General features: G+C 39.2%; 1 protein-coding gene across 2 annotated transcripts in view; it reads left to right on the top strand.

Annotated features, from left to right (window-relative positions):
* Positions 1-14,468, top strand: part of LOC144679003 (mitochondrial calcium uniporter regulator 1-like) — a 45,361-nt gene that overhangs the window by 16,676 nt on the left and 14,217 nt on the right. For both annotated transcript variants that reach the window (XM_078539190.1, XM_078539189.1), the window contains 4 exons: positions 3,535-3,638; positions 7,163-7,264; positions 9,773-9,814; positions 12,545-12,616. In XM_078539190.1, coding sequence (XP_078395316.1) covers positions 3,535-3,638; positions 7,163-7,264; positions 9,773-9,814; positions 12,545-12,616 — 320 coding nt within the window. The remainder of the gene's footprint in view (positions 1-3,534; positions 3,639-7,162; positions 7,265-9,772; positions 9,815-12,544; positions 12,617-14,468) is intronic.

Genomic DNA, 14,468 nt, shown 5'->3' with positions numbered 1-14,468 from the left:
AAGTCAGGATGGTGAGTGGCTTGGAGGGGAACTTCCAGGTGGTGGTGTTCCCATGTGTCTGCTGCCCTTGTCTTTCTAGATGGTAACAGTCATGGGTTTGGAAGGTGCTATCTAAGGAGCCTTGGTGAGTTCCTGCAGTGCATCTTGTAGATGGTACACTCTGCTGCCACTGTGCGTTGGTGGTGGAGGGAGTGAATGTTTGTGGAAGGGGTGCCAATCAAGTGGGCTGATTTGTCCTGAACGGTGTCAAGCTTCTTGAGTGTTGTTGGAGCTGCATTCATCCAGCTAAGTGAAGAGTATTCAATCACATTCCTGACTTGTGCCTTGTAGAAACTCTTTCGAGTTATCAACAGTCACAGATTGCAACTCTTTCGAGTACAATCACAGTTCTTGGTTTCCGGGAGTGGGACATGAACCCACAACCCTCTGATTCAAAGGCGAGGGTGCTATGAACTGAGCCACAGCTGGCACCTCATTGTGCCTTGTAGAAGGTGGACAGGTTTTGGGGAGTCAGGAGGTGAATTACTTGCTGCAGGATTCCTAGCCGCTAACCTGCTCTTGTAGCCACAGTATTTATATAGCTAGTCCAGTTCAGTTTCTGGTCAATGGTGACCCCCAGGATTTTGATAGTGGGGGATTCAGTGATGGCAATGCCATTGAATGTCAAGGGGTGATGGTTAGATTCTCTCTTGTTGTAAATGGTCATTGCCTGGCACTTGTGTGGCATGAATGTTACTTGCCACTTTTATGTAGTGCTTTTCACAACCACAGGACATCCCAAGGTCCTTTACAGCCAATGAAGTATTTTTAAAGTGTATTTACTGTTATGATGTGTGGAAAACATGGCAGCTAGATTGTGCACAGCAAGCTCCAACAAACAGTGTGATAATTACCAGATAATCTGTTTTTGTGATGTTAGCTGAAGGATAAATATCATTCAGGGTACAAATTCCCCTGCACATCTTCAGAATAATGCCATTAGATCTTTTACGTCCATCTGAGGGGCCAGATGGGGCCTCATTTTAATGCCTCATCTGAAAGAAAGCATCTCTAATAGTGCAATGCGCCTTCAGTACTGCTTAGAATGTTGGCCTTTGTTCTGGCATAAAAAGTCCAGGAATCGGTCCTGAACCTGCAGCCTTCTGACTTAAAGGCAAGAGTGCTACCAATTGAGGCATGTATGGCACTTAATTCATTAAGACTAGTCAGTTCATTAATAGGTGTGTTTCTTACTAGATATCTAAAAGTAATAGCTATCAGGCAGCACATTTAGCACCCTTTTTCTTTATGCAAGTGAAGGAAAAACCACTACGTTGGTGCTCTGATCGGAATTAAATTCAACGGATTACTTGGGTGACCAATGCCTCTCATTAAACCGTATTTTACTTGCTTATGGTATTATGGACTTTGCATTACCACCACCTTCAGTAAGAAATTGTGATATTCAGCCATTTTAATGTTTACATGACTTTGGGAGGGATATTCCGGCCCTGCCGGGATTGCCCTGTTCTGCCGAAAGTCAATGGACTTTTGGTTGGGCCGCCAAATCTCCTGCAGAGGGTCCCGCCACAATGGGGCTGGAAAAACCCAACCTTTGTCTAGCAAAGGCTAAGTTATTCCTACTGCCAGAAAGCAGTATTTTCACATTACTAGCATCATCCATATCAGAATGTTTCTCATGACCAAATATGCACAGTTTATCACTGGGGCTTTTACTTGTGCCTCTGAAGCGCCATGTGGCATATATACACCACCTTTAATGTAGAGAAGCGAAAGCTACACAGATGCTTGTGTTGTACTTCGTGATTTAAGTGATTGTATTGTGGGTACAGAGCAATTGAACCGAGAGAGAATTAATCTTGTTTTTTCCATCTTTGGAAAACATTCCATACAATTGTAAACAGTCATTTACAATCCACTTCCAACTAAAAAGGAGAACCTCTTGATGATGATGCTTGTATGTGACCATATTATCTATTGATAACTGTTCATAATTCTATAATTTAACAACGGGAATAACAACCAAAATGCATTTCCAAAGCTGTTATAGGATTTCAGTTACGTGGGAAATAATTTTCAATACTTTTAGTTGTACTATCCCCTCCTCAATCATAATTGTTCTTTAAAAGTAATTAATTTGACTTTTTCTCTTTTGAGGGTTTTATGACATCTGCCAAGATATTCTAGCAACCACAAGATGTGGTTTACCTCCAGGTTCTTGAAACTAAAATTTCAGACAAAGCAATTAATATTGGAGGAGAAAGTACTTGATGTGCCTAAGACTCCATCTATTGGCTTTTTTATGGCTCCTCGGTAGCATCTAATAGTTTGTTTATAGAAATAAAATTGTTGATCTGAATACATTGGTCATGTTTTTTGTTAATTAACCTCCTTGATTTTCCAAGTATACTGGGGAATTTTTGGATGATTACAATCCTACCACTAGTTCTAGTAGTTGAGGCCTGTTTTATTACCAATATGTGATCAGATTAATTTACATTCAGTCAATACTATTATGTAAATTAAATCAGCACAATGTTGAGCAACTTAATTAATGAGGTTAAGGTATAAGTGTGTTTTGCTGGCCACTTAAGTGTATTTTCTATTTCATCCACTAAGCCATATTATGTAGCAGAATTTTTAATACAATTTTTTTTTTAAAAGTACAAATAGTGAAATTACAAAAATACATTAAGGCGAACTAAATATAGTGATTGGTAGGATAGCGTTTTCCTGACGTGTTAGTTTCTCTGTGGTCAGACTACAAACTGTGCAGGGTTGCATGCATTGGAGGCAGAGTTTTGGGGTGAGGGTTGTGGTGTGGAATAGCATGGAGTCACATAAATGAAAGCAATAGGGCTTGCAAAGCATGTCAGAGTGTAACAGGAATAAAAGCACAAAACCTGAAAGCATGGAAAAGGTTGTAAAGTGAGTTAATGATGGAATTCTTCATTCATAGGGCTTTTACACTATACCTAGTGTGGGTGCCAAGCAGAGTTATAATCTAAATCCGGAGTTGGACTTCCAGATAGAAGACTTGGCGGAAGCTGTAGTTTTGTCTTTGGGTTTGCCACTTCATGAAGTGTATACTCAAGTTTTATTTTAAAGCAGTAGACAGCTCAGCTGGTTAAATGAAAAGGAGATTTAAAATCAGCTGAGCAGAGGTCAGAGAGGACAGTTGCCATTTAAATATCACAGCAAAGGAGAAGATGTGGCATTAGCTGATAAATGCGACAACAGAAAAAGTATTCCTGGATACCAGCTGTCATGGTGAGAATTTTGGATAGAAACTTTATAGTATTTGCCCTCATCTTCTGTATGAGGATTGATGTTGGGGATATAATTGAGTACGGGATTATTATATGAAGGCATGCTTAAAAGAGGGCATCTATGGTAATTGTCAGTTTTATTTCAGGTAACTTCTGTTACTTTATGGTCTGCCAACCTTTTCACTATTCTCGTTAAATTTTACACTAATATCTTTGTTCTGCCAGCCTTTCCTGATAACATGTTTTACTGCTGTTTTTCTTGTAGGCTTCACCACTGAGCAGTCCGAGGTTGTGGTAGCTGCACTGTTGAGAGTTATGCACTCCAGCATGGAAGTTACGTACAAGGACTTTGCAACCAAAATTCAACAAGTAAGGCAGTCCCAGTGATACTAAAAGCAAAATACTGCAGCTGATGGGAATAAAGCAAAAACATAAAATGCTGGAGAGACTCAGCTATCAGTCAACATCTGATGAGAAAACACATTTCCAGTGTGAATGTCAACTGCGTCATGTTTTCCTGATGGATGCTGCCTGACCTGCTGAGTGTCCCCAGTATTTTTATTTTTGTTTCTGCCCCAGTGATAAGGTTTGTTGTGTGAAAGACATTCTTATTTGATGGATGAAATGTGATACTGCATTTTGCAAGCAACAAAGGATATGCAACATTTTGCAGGCTTGTAATTTAATCAGTGAGCTTAAAGAACCTCAAACTATAATGGGTGATATTCCCTATCAGTCAAACTTGATGCTGAAATTACATTCTTTCTATAATGTTCTTTAACATATGCTGGCTGTGTTCTTTTTTATTGCTAAGTCTTGGTCCTGCCTTTTTCATCTACAAAATGTATGCCTCCAAAATAAGTTGTGAACATTTCATGTTGGAATATTCTTGAAGATATGTATTTTTTAAAGCACCTTTCAAGCAATCAGTAATTCTGTAAATGGAGTTGGCTCTTTTTAAGTTATAATTTTTTTTTTGTGTTGCAGACTTTTTGAAGTAGTTCAAAGATTTGTGATAAACTGACACTGAAATTAATACAGGCCAGTCTGACTGTGGGGTATCCTGCCAACTCTAACTTGATTAATTTTCTTTAGTGATTTTCAAATTTATTGGACAGTGTTAAAAGCATGAATACTATTGGTTGCTGAGAATGTTAATTTGGACTTTAATAGAACCATAGAACAACCAGAGTATATAACCATTGGAATTAGATTACAGGAATTGGCCTTTCAACCTATCCCATCTTGCCGCTGTTAGCTCTTCAACAGTAGCTACCTACTATAAACCCTGATTCCTCCTCGTTTCAAGTGTTTCTCATTCCATTTTTAAATTATATAGTTTCTGTCTCAGTAGTCACTTTTGGTAACGCATTCTAGATTCCAATAACCATATGAAAAATGACCTCTTCATTTTATCAGACATAATCTTTATTTATGTCCTCTTGTTAATGTTTTGCTAACCAGTGGAAGCAATCTTTTACTTTTTACTCTCTTAAAACCTTTGATAATTTTGAAAACTGCCAGTAGATTCCTCTCTTTCCTCTTTAATTGCTGCTCCAGTGGGAGGAAAAAAGAACTGTTTTTCAAGCCTTCATTTTAAAAATCTCTGGCACCGTTCTATTGAATCTCTTCTGTACCCTTTGCATGTCTAATAATTTTTTCTATAGTAGCTTTCCCAGAGCTACCTGCGATACTTGGTTATGGCCTGGTTATGAACCCAGCATCAGTTCCTTGCTTTTACATTCGCTGTCTCAATGTATAAAACTCAATGGTATTTGCTTTTTTATAGCCTTTTCTCACAATGCATTTTCTGCAGTGTCTGCGCCTGTCACAATTTTTCTGCCTTTATTTACAGTATATTTTCCTTAACTGCCTAGATAAGATTATTCTAACTCTTACTTGGATTGCTGTGAGGCTCAAAACTGTCACCTAAGCACTCTGACGCTGAGAATAAATCATAATGATAATACTAAAGTACTTTGAATAACTTCATTCCTGTAACAGTAACTGTTAAATGTCAAACAGAATTGTTAAAACACAATATCACATATTTAAAACATGAGAGCATTTTATCCACGCTCATCTCTTGACCTTTTTTCTTCTTGCATTCAGTCTTTAGCTGGCATTTTCTATTTTCGATATTTGCACTTTTTTCTATTCAAACATTTTTTGCGCTTTTAATTTTATAGTTCCAGGTATTTTTAATGTTCCTATCTAATAGTTGCATCTGTTTTGAGTACATTTATGCCTTCCCTTACTTGCTTTGTGATTGAATTGATGTGTACACTCAATTATATTGTGATTGAATGTAGTGTACCAAACTATATTTAGCAATTAGCCAACAAATAATGCCAGTGCTAGCTGTTTTCCTCAAAAACTAAAAACATAAATTATCTACGTTTGCATTTTTTTCCTGCCCTTCCAAAGTATTTTCTCATCTTTGCTGTCTTTTCTCTTATTTCATCTGTTCCAAGGCACTTCAGTTATGAAATCTGCTGTTGGGAATTGCACAAAAGGTAGACAGTATGTAGTGGTGTGTGTGTGTTTTTCTTTCTTCTTTCCCTGCTCTCTCTGGACAGATGCCTGGTCTCTACTCAATAGCCTCCTGTAATGGCATAATTATAATCTGAGCACAGATTGTGAAGGCTCACAGATGTTACTTGAATAACTAACTCTATGATACTGTATATTGGAGCTTCAAGGCGTTCGGCCACCATATTACCCAAAAAAATGATGAAAACTGAATTGTTCCTTTTCTTTTGTATTTATTTTCCATGTTATCATACTAAAAATTAGCACTTAAGCATTGAAATATCTCCAAGGACCTGTAGAAGTTTAATTTGTATGTCTGTATTTCACATACTTTCCAAAGGTAGTGTAACCACCAACATGCTGTGTCAATAACTCAGATACTTACTGTTCTACTGCAATTAAATAAAACTGGACAAGCAGAATGTTTAACAGAGAATTCCATAAACTGATTAGCTTGCAGCCTAAGATATTCCAGAATATAATTAGCTCCAGGCCTGTGATTTCTTGACTAGTGCCCCTTACACGCACTAATTCTGCAATGCAGGTGCCTGATAGGGGAATCAGGCTTTCAGTTTCCTATTTGTGTGTCTGGAAACACAGATTTCACCTAGTTAAACTGGAGAGAGGAAAAAGATTTGAATCATAATGGAGTGATTTTTCTTTTCTTAGCTATGGGATTTCTATTCTGAAATGCCAACTGCATCTATAAGTAGTCTTGAATAAAATGGAATATATATACACCAGCATTTGTAAGCTTTGGTTACTCCATTTTATTTTAAAACTGCAAACCTGGCCAGTGTTCAAATTCCAAATAAAAACTGAAATGCTATATGGGAGCTGAAGCATTTACCAAATTTTTGTATCAATACAATGGAGTAGTCGTTAAACAGTAAACTCTATTCTCAGTTTGGTTGTGTTCTGAAAGGTTGAAGCCCCTCCACAAAAAATACAAAAATGAATAAATGGTGCAATACTTGTTTGTTGAAAACTTGTTTTTTGATGAACCAAAAAGATTTATCTGGTAGTGTGATCTTAGCAGTTTTAATAAATTACACAAGGTATTTTTGCACAATTTCCTTTCAGATAATTCAAATTATGTTAACTTCAGAATTCATAGTGACTTATATTAAAATGTTTTATCAAAACCTTATCAATTGCCATTCAGAGGATTGAGTGCAGCTACCTTTTTCTTAGATTCTTACTGAATTTTAACCCCAAACAGCAGTTTTTTGGAACCTGTTTCTATTTTAATGGCTGCTTATGGTACTGATAATTTTGTTAATCCGATCATAAGTCCCACTTGCACTTGTATTGAAATTATACTGTCTCTTGTATCAAAGTTTTATGTATTTCAATTACAGGAGATAATGCTTCAGCACATTATGTCGCACATAACTTCTGTGAAAAAGGACATGATCATATTGGAAAAGAGTGAGTTTTCAGCAATACGAGCAGCGAATGAAGTGAGTATTTGTCAGTTTGAAGCTGGATGTTAAGTCAGTAAGGTCTACATCACTGGTGTCTCAGCAAATGAAAATGAGGACTTCCTGTTCCCTTGATCCTATTCGCACTAAACTGCTGCTCACCCAACTTCCACTCCTGGCCCCCATATTAGCCAACATTGTAAATGGCTTTCTCTTTTTCAGGTGTAATCCCCCTCTGCTTTAAATCAACCATTGCCCCTCTCAAAAACCAACCCTTGACCCCCACCTTCCACTGCAAAGTACCATCCCATCTCTAACCTCGCTTTCTTTTCATGTATTTGTTCATGTTGTCGCCTCCCAAAACCATTCCTATCTTTGCTGGAATCCCATGGCTTGAATTCCTCCAGTCAGATTTCAGCCCCTGCGACAGTGCCAAAACAGCTCTTACAAAGTCACAAGTGACATCCTTTGTGACTGTGACAAAGGTAAACTTTCCTTTCTCTTTATCTGTCTAATCATAACCGGAGGCTTCTCTTCCTGCACCTGCACCATTGCCTCTGGCTTCCCCCACGGATTTCTCCTCGGTCCCCTCCTGTTTTCCATCTACATGCTGGCCCTAGGTGACGTCATTCAAAGCCATAGCAGTAGTTTTCACATGTATGCTTATGATATCCAGCTCTATCTCACCACAACTTCTCTTGCCTCCTCACTGCTAAATTATCAGACTACTTACTGGACACCCAGTACTGCTTGAGCAGAAATCTCCTTCAATTAAACATTCTGATGCCATTGATTTTGATCGCCACTCGAAATTCCATTCCCTAGCTACTGACTCCATCTCTCTCCCTGGCAACTGCCTGAGATTAAGCCAGACTGTTCGCAACCTTGGTGTCGCATTTGACCTTAAGGTATACTTCTGATCTCATTCATGCCGTCACTAAGACTACCTATTTCCACCTCTAATATTGCCCAACTTCTCCCCGTCTCAGCTCATCTGCTGCTGAAACCCTCATTCATGCCTACATCATCCATCAATTCGACTATAGACCTGGCTGGTCTCCCACATTCTCCCTCCATAAACATGAGGTGTTCTAAAATTCTCCTGCCCATGTGTTAACTCGCAGCAAATCCTGTTCCCCTATCACCCTGTGATCGTTGACCTACATTGACCCCTGTCAAACAATGCCTTGGTTTTAAAATTCTCTTCCTTGTTTTCAAATCCCTCCATGGCCTCACCCCTCCCTATCTCTGTAATTTCCTCCAGTCCTGAAACCCTGTTTGCGCTCATTTAATTCTGGTTTCCTTCTACTGCCCCAATTTTTAATTGCTCCACCTTTGATGCCTTGCCTTCTGTTGTCTAGGTCCCAAGCTCCTTACACCTCTCTACCTCAGTTTCTCCTTTAAGACACTTCTTAAAACCTACCTTTTTGACCAAGGTTTTGGTCATCTGACCTAATGTCTCCTTATATGGTTCAGTGTCATATACTTTGTTTGATAATGTAAAGGGTCTTGAGACTTTGCGTTGCCTTAAAGGTGCTTATATAAATATAATTTTGGTGGTGTGTTGCTGTAAGATTACGATGTTATTGTTCTCAAAAACCATTCAGAAAATCCATCAGCAATTTGCACAACCTAATCAAGAATTGCCATATGCATCAAGCTCATTTATAGGGGTGGTGGGGAGAAGAAACGGATGAAGGTAGAACGTGTATTTAAACGAATGCTTAACTTTTATTCAGAAGATAATTATTCCAAGTTAACTTGTAAATTGGCATGTTATTAAATTAACATTTCTTACTGTGATTTGTTCCTATGGTGGGTGGCAAAATTAATACTAGTTTGAATCCTGTTCTGTGTTAACTGATCTAAGCTGGAATGAAAGCAAGGACACTACAATTAATGGAAAAACTCAGCAGATCTAACAGCATCTGTGGAAAGACAGAGCTCTGAAGAAGAGTCATACAGACTCGAAACGTTAACTGTCTTTCTCTCCACTGATACTGTTAGACCTGCTGAGTTTTTCCAGCATTTTCTGTTTTTGTTTGATTTCCAGCATCCACAGTATTTTGCTTTTACGCTACAATTAATCCTCAGTGTTTTTGGGGCTGGGAGAGAAAACCTATTTGGGCATTTTTGTGATTACCTCTGTGGTTAAGTACCCTGCAACTGTATATTAATTTCCGCAGGAAGGTTGGCCTCTTGAATGGGGTACTGGTGCTGCATGCCCTCGCAGGAATCAATGCCTTCAGCCAAGGGTGGGGGCAGGAATTTTTTTTAAACTCTGTATGAAGACCAAATTGAGTGTTGTTTGTTTATAGTTTAAATTTGCAGAATTGAAAGGTTGACTGACTGGGTTAAGGATGTCAAGGTATATTTTTTTTAATGTTGAAAGTACATGCCAAGTGGACTATTGTATGAGCTACAGATATAAAGTTTAGAGCTAAATGAGGATGATATTTTAGGAATTATGTAAATTAACATTTCTAAATGCTCCAACTGGGCCTCACTTTATATTTTATAAGACTGATCTGTGATTTTCTTTTTCAGAAACTGAAAATTGAATTGCAACAACTCAAAAAGCAGTTAATAGTAAGTCCCTTTTTTAAGTTTATTGCAAAGTTATTGATGACTGGATAAATTGAAAGCTGTAAAACTGTTAGCTTCAAAAATTTTAGGAATAATGATTTTTAAATATATTTCGGATGCAAAGCTGCATTCATGGTATGTACTGGAAACCAATATTTTGAGCATTTCTAAGACAAAGATAATAAAGTACTGAGCCATTCTTTCTCTCCATTTCCTTTGCTCTTCCCTCACTCACTGTCCAGCTGTATCATTAACACCCAACCCCACCAGCTGGATGGCTGGTGTATTCATCCAGGCAGGGTAGGACAAGCATTAGGGATGTTTCAAATGCAGTTGGAGACTCAATTGGCAGAGATGGTGCATACCCCATACTAATTCCCTTCATAATGGATTTGTGAATATTGGGTCAGATTTTGTGGCTGAGGCGGCAGATGGTGGGACGAATGATGATGAACTGTTGCTTGCCATCATTGCCCCACTGAACCTGACCACAACTTCAGGATGTCTGGCATGTGCAGATCAGTGGAGAAATCCTGAAGTTGCAGTCTGTCTATCTGTCAGGGTTCAGACACCAGCTGTGCTGTGGTTCCCCCACAGAGTCAACAATCATGAAATCAGAATTTTAACATTCCTGCTCCCGCATCGCTGTTTGAAACCACGTAAAATGTTGTATCTTGCTCAGTCAGGTGTAACTGGGTTTTTAATGGCAATGTGAGTAATACAATTTGGTAACAACAGAACCAGCTCTGAAAAATAGTTTTATAATTGGAGTGCTGTTAAATGATTAATTTTTAAGCTAATTTTTTTATTTTTAAAAAAAATTTAGAAGATTTTAGTTTCTACCTTCACCCCATGTGTGTTTCAATCTTTAATTTACTATATGTAAGAATTTTTTTAAGTGGTTTTATATTACTGCTTTTTGTTTTCCCCTTCATGTGTGTGAAAATCTTTTAATGTGATTGGTTTCCTGGGCAGCATTACAACATCACTCCAGCTCCACATTGTGAATGCCCAGTAAAGAACGCTGCAAAGAACCTCTGCATGGCGATAGAGGTGAAATTCTTACCACAGAATTTGATCTCTCAGCAAGGCTTATTTTGTGGCTAGTCAACGCCCTTGCTTCTTGATGACCACAAAATCTGGCTAGATACTTGTCATCTTGCACATTTTATTCTTTTCCCATTATGGTATTAATTTGCATGGTGTACACTACAGTACAGAATTTTCAAGTAGCATAGATAGCATCTTGTATGAATCAAAAGCAGCTTGGAATATGGCAGGTACTTAATTGTTGTGTTGAAAATGCTCATTCTTATCTTAATTTTAGCATTGAACTGATTTTGATGTCAGAATAACTTTCCCGCACTACACTCAAGCATAAGGTTATCTAAATTACAGTTCATGGGCCACATGCAGCCCACAACTTTGGTAGCAGTGGCCGTGAAAACCAGATAACCATTCTATTTACACTTCCTCACTTTTTAAAAAATTTCATGGCCCTTGCCGTTTACAAATGTTTTTTGCCACTTTAAGGAAATCTGAAATCAGAATGTTTATATCAACAACTTTGTCCAAAGGAATGAGAGTAGGTATTAAAACTTTTTATGTATGCCTCTCAAGGTTCCATATTACACAGCTAGGGGCCCCACAAAGACCAAAAGCTCAAAATATTTTTCATGATTGTGTGACATTTGTTATGTCTTGATAACTGTTAAGCAAATTAGAGCTTATGCTTCCTTGCTCAGAATGATGCGATCTGTTTTCTTGGCCACTTTTCATCGGGAGTAGAAAAGCAAAAGCTCACTGACACAGTAAGACTACTATAAGGGGCAGCTCAGTATTGTACTCAGCAGTGCTGGCTCACGCGCGTACCCAGAGAAGCCAATAGAAAGAATTTGTGTACATGCAAAAGTACTCCTAAGACCACCTTGAGCTATATATTTCTTCCCTTATTGCAGTTTATCATCTTGATCACTTTAAGCTTATTGCTGTAAGCTTTGATACTGCTCTTAAATCTGGTGTATGGAAGGTACCATGCGATTACTTGGTGAGCAGGGGAATGATTTATGCAAGTTGCACAACAGACTGTTATTAAACTCAGATGTTAACTTGTATGTCTAATGTCTCCAAACACTTAAACATGTTCCCACAGTGTGTTCTGTAAATATCATTTTAACTGTTCAAAAATTAGGTTTTTAAAACAGGGTTTAGTGTACCCTTGGTCATCCTCAAGGGTATTTCTGGAGCTCTGTAAGGTAATTAGATTTCTTTATTTGTTGATTTAGCATATTATTTCTATAGGTGTATACTAAGAAATGTCTGCTACAGTGATAGCTTCAAGAACAGGAGTGGGCATTCAGCCCTGAAGCATATTCTATTAGATCATGGTTGATATCCATCTTAACTCAATTTGTCCAGCTTGGTTCCTTTGGATAACTGACGCTCTTTTGGAAGTTGGTACACAAGGCCCCAAGTGTACGTCAATATTTCAGTGTGCCCCAGGCATAAGAGTTTGAAAATCAATAGTTTAGTATGCAGTAATACCAAATGCACTCCTTGAAGCCAAAACATTTTAAGATGAATATTACAAAAAAATTGTACTATCCTAATTTAGAGAAATTTTGACAAAATATATTCCTGATAGCTGTTGAATTAATATGCTGTTTGTCTCAGACTTCAATAATTTCAACCCATCCCTGTTTTTGGAGTAATGTTTTGAAACACCTCTTTTAGGATGAAGTTGTCAAAGTTTCATCAAACAACAAATTGGACATGAATTTGGAAAAAAGTAGAGTTCAAGAAATGGTAAGTTGTTTTTTGTGATGTTTCTCTTCTATTGAAAGATATTAAAGTGGAATGGCATACACATCAAATTGGTACCTATTTCTAACTAGCTTGGATTCAGAAATTCAATACAAATTAGCCACGTTTGCAGATGATACCCATCTCGGAGGGTCAGTTGATTCAAGGGCGGCAGCTGATTCTGAGGATCCAGCTCAAGAAATGCATATTTTGTTCATTATAAAAACAGAAAATGCTGGAAAAACTCAGCAGGTCTACAGCATCTGTGAAGAGAGAAACAAGAGTTAACGTTTTGACTCCGTATAACTCTTCAGAGCTAAAGAGAAGTAGAAATATGATGGGATTTATACTGTTTAAGAGGGACTGGAGCAGGTGAAGCAAGATTAAAGGTCAGGGATATGTGGGATTAAGGAGAGATTGACAAATATAACATGGACACAAGACAAAGGGAGGAGTGGACCAGGGTGTCACAAAGGGTTCCCTTTGAACAGTCCCCACGGAATGCTGACAGGTGGGTGAGGGGAAGATGTGTTTGGTGGTAGCATCATGCAGGAGTTGACAGAAATGGCAGAGGATGACTCTTTGAATGCGAAGGCTGGTGGAGAAAAAAAGTGAGGATAAGGGGGACCCTATCATGGTTCTGGGAGGGCGAGGGAGGAGGTGAACGCAGAGGTGCAGGAGATGGGGTGGACACGGCTGAGGGCCCTGTCAACCACAGTGGGGGGAACCCTTGATTAAGGAAAAAGGAAGACGTCAGAAGTGCCATTTTGGAAGTTGGCTTCATCTGAACAGATGCAACGGAGGCAGAGGAACTGAGAGAATGGGATTGAGTTTTTGCAGAAGGCAGGGTGTGAGGATCTGTAGTTGAGCTAGCTGTGGGAGTTGGTGGACTTGTAATGAATATTGGTACAGTCTATCACCAAAAATGGAGAGAGAGGTCAAGGAAGGGAAGTATTGGAGATAGATCATGTGAAGGTAAGAGAGGGGTGCAAATTGGGAGCAAAATCGATTAAATTTTTCCAGGTCCAGATAGGAGCATGAAGCAGCACCAATACAGTCTTCAATGTACTGAGAAAAGAGTTGTGGGAGGGGGCCCGAATAGACCTGGAACAAGGAATGTTCCACATGCCCCACAAAAAGACGGGCATAACTGGGGCCCACGTTCAGTGTGAGAACAAATTCTGTCAGGTAGAGATTGGTGGTGGATGGGGATTCTTTGGGCCTCTGTTCAAGGAAGAAGCGGAGAGCTTCAGACCATCCTGGTGGGAGATTGAGGTGTAGAGGAATTGGACGTCCATGGTGAAGAGGAGGCAGTTAGAGCCAGGAACTGGAAATTGTTGGTATGACGTAGGGCATCAGCGGAATCGTGAATATAGGTGGGAAGAGGCTCGACAAGGGGAGAGAGAGAATGGAGTCAAGATGGGAAGAAATGAGTTCCATAGACAGGCTGACACGATGGGTCTACCAGGGCAGTCCTGTTTCTGCATTTTGGGAAGGAGGTAGAAGTGGGCTTTGCGGGGTTGGGAGACTGAGATTGGAAGCTGTGGAGGGAAGATCTCCAGAGGAGATGAGGTCAGTGACAATCCTGGAAACAATGGCTTGATGTTCGGGTGCAGGGGGAGGTCGGAAGAAGTGCCTGAGAATTGGTGCTCAGCCTTTGCAAGGTAGAGGTCAGTACGCCAGACAACAACAGCACCACCCTTGTCAGCACGGTGACATCGGCTGTCTTAATTTCTCTGCTCTTCTCACCCACTCCAACCTGTCTCCTTCTGAACTTGCTGCACTCCATTCTCTCACTTCCACCCTGACTTTGTTATCAAACCTGCTGACAAAGGATGGTGCTGTTGTTGTCTGG

The sequence above is a fragment of the Cetorhinus maximus genome, chromosome 3, assembly GCF_964194155.1.
Source record: "Cetorhinus maximus chromosome 3, sCetMax3.hap1.1, whole genome shotgun sequence".
NCBI classification, from domain to species: Eukaryota; Metazoa; Chordata; class Chondrichthyes; order Lamniformes; family Cetorhinidae; genus Cetorhinus; species Cetorhinus maximus.
This window is presented reverse-complemented; position numbering and strand designations above follow the sequence as displayed.